This window comes from Mastigoproctus giganteus, chromosome 12 (assembly GCF_048544385.1).
Source record: "Mastigoproctus giganteus isolate SK-2022 chromosome 12, ASM4854438v1, whole genome shotgun sequence".
Classification (NCBI taxonomy): Eukaryota; Metazoa; Arthropoda; class Arachnida; order Uropygi; family Thelyphonidae; genus Mastigoproctus; species Mastigoproctus giganteus.
In genome coordinates this window covers 75,555,040-75,568,145 of record NC_143586.1, presented here as the reverse complement: position 1 = coordinate 75,568,145, position 13,106 = coordinate 75,555,040, and the positions used below count along the sequence as shown (strand labels likewise).

General features: G+C 38.1%; 1 protein-coding gene across 2 annotated transcripts in view; it reads right to left on the bottom strand.

Moving 5' to 3' along the window:
• Positions 1-13,106, bottom strand: part of LOC150077203 (cell adhesion molecule Dscam1-like) — a 275,287-nt gene that overhangs the window by 75,448 nt on the left and 186,733 nt on the right. For both annotated transcript variants that reach the window (XM_090386702.1, XM_090386703.1), the window contains exons 8-9: positions 7,583-7,744; positions 4,172-4,456 (exon numbers count right to left, since the gene is read on the bottom strand). In XM_090386702.1, the coding sequence (XP_090242828.1) occupies positions 4,172-4,456; positions 7,583-7,744 (447 nt within the window). The remainder of the gene's footprint in view (positions 1-4,171; positions 4,457-7,582; positions 7,745-13,106) is intronic.

Here is a 13,106-nt window from a genome sequence, read left to right as displayed (position 1 = left end):
GGATCACTGATGGAAATACAAGTTCAGTAAACACATCAAGAGAGTGCCACAGTACAGATAAGGGAATGGCAATTTTACCGCAGTGACTAAAACCCCTAATTTCAAACAACTTGATGTAGCCTTTGGAAAATACTCAGATGCCAACGAATATTTTTAAAACAGTCGAAGAAAAATAAGAAGTCTTTTATATTATTCTCGCCCAGAAATTCCTACTAAATATACAACGAGATAAAACGATTCTCTTTGGGGCAAAAATAAAGACTAGTCAGGTACAGCGCTCTATGACAAGAGCCTTCATGTATGCTATGTTGCAAGGATAACCGAACACTTCCATATTTCAAAGAACCTCTTACTGTTATAATATGTTGCCCCATCGTTGGCCTAATAACACACTGTATCTTTGTTGGTAGACACCGGACCAATTTTTGTCATTCCTCCTTCAATATCCTGTTGGCTTGACCAAAAGCCGACGAGGAAGGGCATTCAATGGTGTTCTGTGGGGTTAAGGTTGGATAGGTCAAGGAAGCCTTTTGCATGTCCACGTCTTCAAATCAAATTACTACAGGCTCATCAGTATGACAAAGAGCGTTGTCATACTTAAGCAGAAAAGGACCAATCATGCTGCTGCTGCCAGAGCGTACGAAGAACGGAGTTTTCTAGGATATGGCTGTACGCATGAAATTCATTTCTGCAATAATGATAACCAATTTTCTAAGCCCAAACCATGAAAATCAATCGAAACGGTGGATTATTTCTCGTGGTTTGGCACTTCGGCCAAACTTCACAGTTAGGACCACAATGGGATAAATAATGTTCTCTGAGCATCCGCCCAACTCAAACAGTATATCCGATTGATAGCAGTGTTTTCGTCCGGGCATCTGCCAGATTCAAACACTGACGTCTTATCGGAAAACTGTGATTGCTGATGTATCATGATTCATCACTCCATAACGCAGCTTTCCAACTTCTCAGGGGTCAATTACGGTGGGTTGTACACATGGAGTCAACATTGTGCACCACATACCGTGATATTTGACCAGTGCGCTGCAGTTCTTCAAAAAACTCCAATGCAGTGAAGATGATTACTTATCACTCTTGTGCTAATAATTAGTTCCTGTGGCCCTGCTGAACTGCTGCTTAACAGTATTCAACGAGGACTGAAGAGATCTGCGTACCACTCCTCTGAGCACCTTCTGTCTTTTTCTATCAGTTTCTGCAGTCTGCCTGAGCATTTCCTGGGTGAAATACCATGATGCCAATATAACGCGTTCCACACATTCTTTGCAACAGAATCGAACCTCAGACATTTTTCTAAAGCGTGACATGGCAATTTAAACACTATGCCGCCATTCACCACGGCGATTTTCTGCTCGTCAAAAATTTTAGGATGGAGTATGATTGTAGAAGAAAACCATGAGGATTGAGTGTGGTTTTTGCAATTCATCGGTTGAGATGGTTATTCTGTACAAACGTTATGCTTGAAGTTACAGCCGAAGACGAGAAATGATATTAAATAATATTCATAACATCTACTTTCAGAGATAAAATAATTAAAGTTTCTCTAAGCCCATACGGGTATCGCAGTAGCTACGACCGCGTTCACATCGTGTGGGAGAAGTTTGTACTGGAATCTACACTGCCCTACTAATACCCGGACACCTGCCTTTAGTCATAAAAAAAAAAAAAAAGCTTTTGTTCTGTCATTTAATGTTTTGTGCTGAAACCTTTTGCTTTTATGACGGCCTTCAGTCTTCGTGGCATACTCTCAACCAGCATTTTATAAATGTCAGGCGATATGTTCCTCCACTCGGCCTTTAACACAGCCACCAATTCGGCTTTGTTATTTGGGCGATCTCGACGTGCGCATACCCGACGATCCAATACCTCCCAAAGATGCTCGATAGGATTCAGATCAGGACTCTGGGTTGGCCAATCCAACACCATGTCCTGAAACCACTGTGTTACGACCCGAGCAGTGTGGCCTGGCGCGTTGTCTTGCTGTTACAGGTATTGCCCTAATAATACAGATAGTGCCTTCCCCAAAGTATTGCCATAATTGTCCAGGCTGTCCTGGTATTGCATAGCATTCATGATTTTGTCGATAACGACTAATGGGCCCAAGCAAAACCATGAAAGGAGCCCCATACCATTATACTGCCTCCACCAAAACATTTTGTGAATTTGCTGACAGATTATACTGCAGAAATGTATTACTAATATACTACTATTTATAGAATGGTGACATTAGTTGTGTGCGTGTGTATACTGGTCTACTAATGACTGCTGTTGTGTGGAATACCGTTATACAGTAGTTTGTTTTCAGGTTGTCATGATTTTATAATTGCAAGATTAGGTTTTCATGATTTTGTAACTATTTTAGTTATGAAATGAAGTGTTTAAAGTCCATTCATTTTTAAACAACTTTAAAAACATTTAAAGTTGTTTAAAATCAACACTCCTCTAACATCAAGAATTAAGGATAATACTCAAGGCTTGTCCTTAATTCTTTATGTCGTATCTTTAGGGTTGTATTGCGAAAAAAATCCTTAAGGATTATTCTCAAGTGTAAACTATTTCCAAGACCATGAACAAGACCATACATAATCTGAATGGATTGTTGTGGTTTTCGTAAAATATTCAGGTACGGTTCCTTTACTTGGACATAGTGTTCAAAGTGCGATGCGGTCCTACAATTGTCTTAAGCAGTGGGATTATGACTGATTCACATGCTTCGCCAAAATTCCATATAAACAATGTCGAAATGTTAAAAATAGCTAAACAGGTTGTTTAAACATGATTTAGCCCTTGTATAACTGTGCAGTGATAAAGAGTGTAATGCAGGGTCATCTTAATGACCCTGTATTACACTCTTTATCAATTCTCCATGATTTTTCCTACCACTGAAGTCAGACTGACGGGTCTATAGTTACCCGCTTGGTTTCTAGAACAGCCAATAGCAATACACTTATCTAATCCAAAGAAATCTCTTCCAAGATATCCTCACAATTAACTTTAATGGTTATATGTCATCAACTGTCGCCTTACTTGCCTTTAGGCTCTAGTTTGTCTAATAAATAATCTTCAGTAATTTCAGTATGGCTACTTACACACTACTCTGCTTTAATTTCACGGTTTCTACTCACTCTGGTCTTTCGTCTATAAATATCTTTCGCATTTGTATACGCAAGATCGCGATCATGTTCGTTCTTTCCTTCTTTATACGTGAAAAACTCCTTGCTCTCTCTTATCCACTGACTTCTTATAATCAGCTTTGTCACCCTTACCTTTTTTGTAGTACTATTACGGATGAACTTTGTTGCTGTTATAAGGTTCTCATCGCTCTGGAACTTATGTCATGTTTTTGTACTCTTTTACTGGCCGGCTCTCTATTCATCCATCTCAGCATCCTCCTCATGCTCTACTTTCGTAATGGCACAGATGCATTAATGGCTTCTGTGACTGTTTTAAAGTTCACCTTCCGTGTGCTTTCACCCCAGTTCTCAGAGGATGTGAAGCCTTAAGCTGTCAGACTCCTTTCCTGAAATTAAACCCATTCTTTTGCCTTTGAACAACTACTGCCTCTTTCCTCATCACCTAAATTGGAATTCCGTGATAAATTGTTTTTAAACGAATTCGTTTAATTATATAATAATATTGTTTTGAAATTTGCATTCATTACAATTCCAAGTTGATTATGTTGCCAATCAATACAAAGAATCAATAAAATTTATAATTTTTCTCACTATCATCTTAAGAATAAAAATCTATTAAAGTGCGATTTCTTTTAAATATCCCTCGCTATTTCTGTAAACTTCTAGAAATTTCTGTACTTTTGCTTCTAGTAATAATATATTCATTTGAATGAATATTTAGAATTAGCTAAGAAAAATGTAAAATATGTTAATAAAAAGAAGAAAAAATAAAATAATTTTTAATAATTTAGAAATATTTGCAGTATTTCTGAGTATTTTAATTTTAAAAAAGGATAATTTTAATACATATTTCATAAAATCGAATAAGTTTCGCTATATATTTCATCTGCATTTATATATACTAATAATGAAAAAGTATCAGCGTTATGTATTTGGTTAATGTGCTAAGGCTGATTTGAGCAAAGTGTTTAAGTTCGAAATATTTATGACAAAACCAGTCAGAAGATTTTATTCTTTACCCCGCACTACCATTGTTGCAGTGAAGTCCCTGGAGGCGACAGGATTGGTTGCGATGCACGTGTAATTTCCACTATGAAACTGCTTCACACTTGGAATTGACAGGAGTGATGTGAAGTCATTTGCCATGCTGATTGCTTCTCGCAATTCATCCGGGAAGGGTCTTCCGTCCTTCATCCATCTTACTTGAAGCGGTAGATCGCCAGCCGACACGACGCAGGTTACACTGGCTCGTTTTCCCTCAGTCAGTTCGCTCGGGAAAGAAAATGGCTCAATCGTGGGAGGAGCTGAAAAGGTGATAAGAGTTAGGGGCAAATTATTTCGTACATTCTAGTGGTGGGAGACCAAAATTACACTACACGCTTCAAGGAAGTACTCCGCGATCGAAAAGATTACTATTTTTATTTATTTGTTGTTTACATTTACAAGTAAAGTAACTTACTGATTGCTTTCGTGTACCCGAACAAGATTGCTTCCTATTTCTATATTTATTTATTATAACTATTATATTTTAATAGTAAAATTATTATAAATAAATATTCTTGAAACTTTTCATAGTTACGAAGAATAATTCATTTCATATTAAATAAAGAAGTGTGTTATTTGATAAATACGTACTAAGTTGCTATAAATAATGGTAAAGACTGAAATTTTGTGAATCAACTTATTTGGCATGGACATCTTGATTACTTGAGTTTCTGCAATGGCTGGTGTGTTCTTATCAAGAAACGCAAATCGTATACACCATATATCTTTGCGTGCAGTATACGACTAGATCACTTGGAATCTCTCCCATCTGTTGAAGACTCATAAACATTACATTTTCTTAAAAGAAGCCCAACGAAGCAAAGACATGAGATCTTGGAGACAATTCTGTGGAGCAATCTCAGTCAATTTATTGCCCATGTGGTTAAATCACTGTCCTCTCCACGCCGGTGAAAAAGACCAGGGTTCGAATCCTGCCAATAGGAAGTTTCTTCTTTTTGGAACTTGGGGGTCCTGAGGTTTCAGCCCGTTCAACTCAATCGGCGAATTGGCAAAAAAATATCATGCATGAATTTTATACTGGTATTTCTTCGTCACTTTTGTTCATGGCATCTGCGACTCCCTTCCGACTTCCAAGTGAGTCGTTCTAACACGTGCATAAACAAATTAAGATATATTTACAATTCAACTGCAAGTTATATAACGAACTTTTCTTCTTCATATTTATTCGCTTCAGTCTTTCCTCTGGAACAATTTTACTCGATTATATAATAGTAATATTCAATTCCGGTATCAACAACTCCTTCCTTAGTTATCATCCCTCAATCCATCCATGGTACTGGAGTATTCTAGGTTTCGAAGATCTCTCTTATATCAGGTCGCCATAAAAATAACTTGAAATTCGGATATATGTCATTATGTGGCCATCAAGTGCTTTGAATTTTTTTCTTCCTTCCTGTATAGACCCAATTCTATAAGGTCTTAATGGGCATCTCGCAAACTCAGTTATTTAACAAACTACAAGGAAGTGCTCACTGTTACAATCCATCATTGTAACCGTTGCTATATCCAAACTTCACGATCATTTACGTAATTGCCATAGGACCATTTGCACGTTAATGACAGATTCGATGAAAACAGGAAGAGAATTTTAGGAACACTTGCACTGATTAGCATAGAGAATTTCTACAGCTATTTGTTATTATATTAGAAGACCAGCTGAAAAGATCAAAATTTTCCCACTAGACGCAACGTCATAAAAATTACTTTAGGAAGCTCTGAAACAAATAAAGCAAATCATTTAATCAAATACACTGAAAGGACAGAATTCATGGGATACCTCGTTCCTCGGCAACGCGACTCTGTCACCCTTCTCGCTAGGGGACGATCCCACCGTTTAGCATGTATATAGGTACACTGAATCACTGCATTTACAGTCAGAATAAAGCAAAGTAATTAGATGTCAGTATGGATAAACGTCGTGAGTTAACATACTTTGAAAGAGGGATGATAGTGGATGCCCGACGCATGGGGATGTGGTACAGAAATTGCGCTATCCCTGTTCGATAGTCTCAAGAGGGTATCGGGAATACGCCATTTCCGGAATAACATCTCATCATGACAGCACTGTGGGCAGAGAAAGGTGGTGGATGAACGTGGCGGTCGACGTACGTCTCGCATTGTTTCAGCCAACCGGAGAGCGACAGTGGCACAAATCACAGCCGACTTCAACGAGGAAGGTGCCAAAAACGTCTCCACCAATACCACCAGGCGGTCATTAGCCGCAATAAGTATTGGGACCCACCGGAGTCCCACTGCTAACACCACAACACAGGACTATACGCCCCAACTGGGTGAAAGAACATCAGCACTGGACCATGGATGATTGGAGACGGGGCTCCTGGTCTTATGGGTCCTGTTTCCAGTTATTATCTGTGGATGGGAGGGTACGCATCTGGCGGAAACCGCACGAAGCTATACACAAGTCATGCCAACAATGAACTGTTCAGGCAGGTGGACGGTCGCTAATGGTCTGGGGCGTGTTCAACTGGTACACGTGGGACCTCTGGTACGTCTATACGCATCTCGAAACCGGCCCAGGTTATGTGTCCATCCTTGCAGACCATCTGCATCCTTTCATGGTCATCGTGCACCCACAGGGCAATGGACTCTTCCAGCAGGACAATGAGCCTCTCCACAGAGCCGTGGTGACTAGAACATGGTTCGAAGAGCATTCCACAGATTTCGCCACCATGGGATGGCCTCCCCGTGCATCTTGGGATGTTGTGGAATGGTCCATTCGAGCTTTGGATTCTCCACCCAGAAATGCGACAGAATTACGATCAGCCGTGCAGCAAGCATGGATGGAAATACCCGTGGAACGCTTTGGTGAACTACTGCACTCAATGCCTCGCTGTGTGACTGCCCGTATCCGGACGAAAGGTGGACCTACCCGTTACTAGCTAGGTGTCCCATGATTTCTGTCCACTCAGTGTAAATGTCCAACAACAAAAATGGGCTAACTGTTTCATAGTTTGTTTTTGATCAGATAAAATTAGACGTACTTTTCCGGGACTGTAGGCTTCTTCCAACAATTATATAATGAAAATTAATTTAAAATATTTCAGTAAATTATTTAGAATATGTTAAAATGTTTAAAGTTGAAATTTAAGCGCTTCATATTATTATTATTAAGAGAAGAGCCATTTCAGTCGTTATCAAAGAAATATACTTTTATTTATCTTTACAGCGTACTTTAATGATAATCTCCATCAGCCTCTATTGCATTTAACGTTATTTGCTTCTCCAGTGGTATTAGTACAATAGAATATATCATTACACTTATTCCAGCGGAAGAGCTTTAGAAACAGTACATTTGGACAGAAGCGTGGAATTGCCCATAATATAAATTGTTCGCTCATACTTACTCATAATAGCCAGAGCTACATTCCTCCGAGCAGTTCTACCTTTGTTGTTCTCAGCCACACAGGTGTACCAACCCCCATCCTTTGAGCGTTGCAAATTTTCAACTGCCAACGTCCCATTTGGAAATATCTTTTGCCGGTGGTTGAGAGGTAATGGCTTTCCATCTGTAGAAAAATAGATTTAGATGGCAACATGACTCCGGAGCAAAGTTCAAAGTTACTTTAATGACTTTTCATTCTCTAGCGAGGGAAAGTATAGTAAATAAATGCGTTTGAAGAGAATGGCAATAAAAGGATGCTCTTAAAAATGAGAAAAACGGTTTTTAAATTTCAACTCCTAATGATCATTTATAAAACCAGTCTTTAATGTCATCACAAAAAGAAATAAATTGCATTTCACCCTTTAAAATGTGTCTTGTATTCCTTTTATTGTAGATTTAATACCGTTTTAAAATAGTATGGGATAAAGAACGTACTTAAAGCAACATTTAACACATGGAGAAACAGAGAGAATTAAAAAAAAACCAAATGTTTTGCTCTGATACAGATAAATAAAATGGCGCAACTGCTAAAAATAGTAATACTGATTGCGAGTACCAACTGCTCTACCCTCGTAGGTAGCACAGTTGGTACAATCATCGTATTCCCCGCTCAGGGCGAAAGAGACCTGAAGTCGAATATCGTCACTGATGTGCCTAAAACTCAAAAACAACAATATTACAACATTGGATGGTACATTCCCTAACAATATTACAACATTGGATGGTACATATTACAACAATATTACAACATTGGATGGTACATTCCCTGAAAAATGCGTTTCATGATACTTTGGATTCATTTATAGCCTATAGTCCATGGTTCCAGGATCCGTGGTGAAGTTACAGCATTCTACGAATTCGTCCCTAAGACTTTATGATCTAATGGTTTTTGTAGAAAAGTTTTCTAAGTAAGCTTAGAATGATCTGTATCCTTTTGCAATTGGATGGCCATTTCTCCAGTAAGAGGCCTCCGCTGCCGAGTGGTCAGGATCGGGCGCGCAGTAGAATACGCTCTTTGAGTAGACCGGGGTTCAAGCCCCTGACTGCTAAATACGGTCGATCTGCCACTGGACCAGCGTGGCAGATTATGGTCCATTTCCCTCAGCATGAATTGCTGAGGTGGCTTCCATCCTTCTCCGTGATTTTCATTAATACGTTTTACATTAATATGATAACTAAGTTAACTTCAGTTCTTCTAAGATCCAACCTTATCTTTTCACGCTAACTCTCCAAAAAGAACCTGCCTGATCTCATATTTAACAATAAACGTTTGTCATTTCGTTCTGGAAATGCAGAACGTTTGGTTATCTCGAAACGCATAAGGATTCTGTTGGTTTCTGGTTTTATTTGGCTATTTCCTATCTCGCCCTTATCTGTTCAGAACAGACTATAAATAATTAGAGCAATCAATGCTTTTCCACCTAAGATTTTTATATTAATAAGGTATTTGAGTCTGCTTTATGGAACAGAAAAACAGCCACGTGAAACAATTGAGGTATCTGAGTTTTATGTGATAGATAACTTGTACTGTGACAGTTTTATGCATTTTTTTTGAAAGTTTTAAGGAAGGATAATTTTATTTTAGCAATCCGTTAAATTGAGAATGTAAAAGAATTAGCTACAACTACTCCTAATGCGTTAAATTGTAAAAAATACAGGTTGTAATAGATGGAGAACCTTTGAAGTCGATATTATTTTTCTAACAAGACAGATGACCGGGTTGGATTTAATTTCTAGAGGGAAGGATTCGGAAACAAGTCTCACAGACAATGTTTAGCGCAGTATCACAGCAAGTAGAATGATCATAGTGTGGGTTTACCATAATCTGAAGTTTCGTGTCCGAAAGAGTCTGGATATTAGCAGCGGACGCTTTCAGCATCTTTCATGAGTTGAATCTTTTTCATATAGTCTCGGGGGGGGGGGGGAGTTCCAACCATTCGTTACAATTTTATAGGTTTCCTACCTGTTGGTAGCCAATAAGAGTATTTATTGGGTGGAGTAAGATGGCGGGTTAATGATCGTTGGATAATAAAATCCTCTCTCTTTCCCTTGCGATTAAAAACTAGCTTATTGGTAGAATAAAGGTATTTTCATTCTACAAAATGAATAAAATGCGCTTTAGAAATCCAGAAAACACACGTAGGGAATCCCGCGTTCTTAACTGTGTTCCTGCACGCAGGGTGCATATGGATATGGAATTGCACTCGTTTGTCGCATCACATGTGAAGGAAGCCATTAAGATGCTAGAGGGTAGACGTGACTTTGTAGCTAAAATGTTCGTTTCTGCAGGAAGACTATTCGTTTCATCCTTATGTGCATCCGCAGTGCTCTAAACCTGACAACAGTAGAGATTTTGATAAGAAAAGATGGCTGGCGAAACACTAAAGGGCGGATGGTGAAAGCTAGCACTTCATATGTTTGTCTCCTGAATGATAAATTTGGTCTTTTCATTAATAATTTCCACATGCTCACTAAAGCCAGTTCAATGCTACTCAAATTTAATAAACAACACTAACTTAATGGCAACTTAGAAGAATAACCCTGTATGACGCCGAATTTTTCTCTATTATTAAATCGTACAAAACCTCTGATGGAACAACTGAGTCTTCTTAATTTTAAGAACTGCGAAACCTTTAATTAGTCCTGTGTATTAGAATTGAACTTTGTGTGCGAATCCGGTATAAATGTGGCAGAAGGAACCATCCAGAATAGAGTATTACGAGTTCAGATATGAGATTTAGTGTCTGCCGACCAATAAAACCGGATATTGTATTTCAAATAAAAACGTAACTTCACTGAATCTAACCTGCTTTTCAATCCTGGTTTAGCTTTCGGAGCTCCTACAAATGTTTTAAATTTCCATTTGCGTTATTGATATAAAGTTAATCGGTTTAGGACCATGGTAGGGACTGAGTTCATGGCTTCAAAAGTACATGTATTATGGTTGCTGAGGTTTCCTTTTCATATTTTTAGATAAAAGATTCACTCAACGATTCTCTTAAAACGAGTCACAATTCACTTAGAAAATGTACATTTTGCATGCAAAATTTTGATTTGTAATTCAAACTACGGCCGTTTCGCAGTACGGAGACTGAAATAGCCACTCGGACGGTTGTTGGGTTCGTACTCGTCTACAGGGCTGTATCGGGATGGAGTAAGATGAACAAATTTCAATGAACGGATTAAAATTCTCAGCTTCCCCCTTCTGCATACATTGACGCCTTATTCAAAGAGCAGTCACGTTTTATATTCGGTTTACTAAAGCCATTGGTCGTTTTTTTTTGTGTCAGATACCCAAAAGATCTTGACAACGGTAAATCTAGAGGTGCTGAGGTGAACTTTGGAGAACGACGAAAACCAGAATAAGGCCAGCTCCACACGACGACACGAAGAATAGCAATGCTGTCTGCTGCAATACTGCGAGGACACGGAAAATTAAGTCAATTCGAAATCCTCAATCTCATTAAAGATTACCGAAACTGATTCGGTAAGTGTCGATCCTCCACAGACCTTTTCATTTATGCCATTGATCTTTAGAAAAATTCAAAGGATAGATTTCGAGAACTGAAGAAATTCTTCTACGGACTTCTAGGACATTTTATTGGATTTGGCAGAAAGGCTTTCTAAACGATCTCCCAAACTGTAATTTCTCTTCACCCTTTGAAACTTAATAATCAGGAACATTCTGAGTGCCTGTGATTGAAGGTGGCCCAGTCTTCAGGTTTTTTCTCAACCTATGCTTGGTAACCTCAAAGTTCTGTTTTTATTTCGCCTACTCTTCTCCTCTTGTATATCAGCTTACTTTCAATAACTAGAACTCCTATCCATTTTCCCATCCATTTTAGAAACATTCTTATCTTATCAAAACCGGATATCTTAATTAGGTAACCAGAAGAAAACATTAAAACATACCACGAAATACACGCAATTTTTAGATATCGTATGCTATTGCCTCATGGTCCTAGCTTCCTTGGCAAAATAATCAACAACCAACCGTGTTACACAGATGTTTAATTTTCTGTTCCATTTCTTTTCTACAGGTATTTCCACGAGCAACAATCTTTTCAACTGCATCTGTAATTTCAGCTTTGTCCTCTAGGACAAAGTTCCTAGTACAGGAAGACCCATACCTGGTACAGGTATGGGTCTTCCCCTTTATATCAATAAATGTTAGTGTTCCGAATTGTTTCTAAACCATTCAGAACACTAACAAGCATCCATCCATCCACAGTTGAACTCTTAAGTTCATGGAACTAAATTTTCTTTTTCTCTACTCATTCTCTCAATTTCTCTTTTCTGGAACAACCTTCCTCTATTTTCCCTCAAGATTACAAACTATAAATTCTAAACCAAATCAACAAGTTCGCTTTTATTCCCCAACCTTAACTCATTCAAGATACTGCAGCCTTTCGAAGTTATTTTGAAGATTCCAGCAACTCTGACAAATCTGTTGAATAAATAATTAGGTAGAATTTCAATATAAAAAGCTTTTGATACTTTCACTTCAATTTTAATTTTCTTTGAAAGATGGTGTACTCTCATAGTGACAATTAATTGCAATGTATAATTCCCACCGCTTAAATGTCCTCTAAAATTGATCCATCAATTTGTTTTGGGCAACGAATTACAATGTATATCATTTCTTTACAATCAGTTCAACTGTCAGTTCTTTGTTAAAATTACTCTGTCCCTTATAGGAATATTAACAACTGAATATTGACTGTTCATACCAGAGATACTCATTCCAGATGAATTTTCTTCTTTCACTCAATTAAATAGCAACAAAGCATCATTATCTGTTCTATTCAGTTGTAGAGAAACTTTAATTGCGAATCCTCCTAAAGATTTATGTTGTTTTTATAGATCGATATCAGAATGCAATGCATGAAAAAGATTCATCAACTCCTTATTAGTAATTTCAATACCAACTCATTTTGAATATATCTGAATAAGAGCTTTGAGTTAACACGGTGCCCGAAGGTAACATATATGGGATGTATGGTCGAGAGAGAGAGATAGGTCGTTCGGACAAGTGAAATCTTGAACTAGGGACAGCAGCAAATTTAGGATTATGGTAGCAAATCCAAATGGAGAGAGCCTGAGGCGCTATGCTGGACGAAGTTTCGACCGGAGATGCATGTTAACTGCAAAATAAAATCACATGTTTTACCAGTGTTCAGCATTATTACTAATTTTAAAAAAGAAATATAAGAACAAGAGAATTTATTTTACCGTGTGTGATTTTAGCTAAATTATATAAGAAGTACAAAAGGTGTCAATACGTTATGTACAATATAAGGTCTTTAAAATAATATGCTCCTACTGCAAGATATATTGCCCTCGTGGATAGCAGAATTTTAGTAGAATCACACTCCTCACCACTCTGGGTGAAAGAGCCCCGAGTTCGAATCCCATCAGTGATGTGAGACGTTTTCATGGGCCTTTCTTACAACACTGTTGACATCACTGGTCTCAGGCAAGAGTAT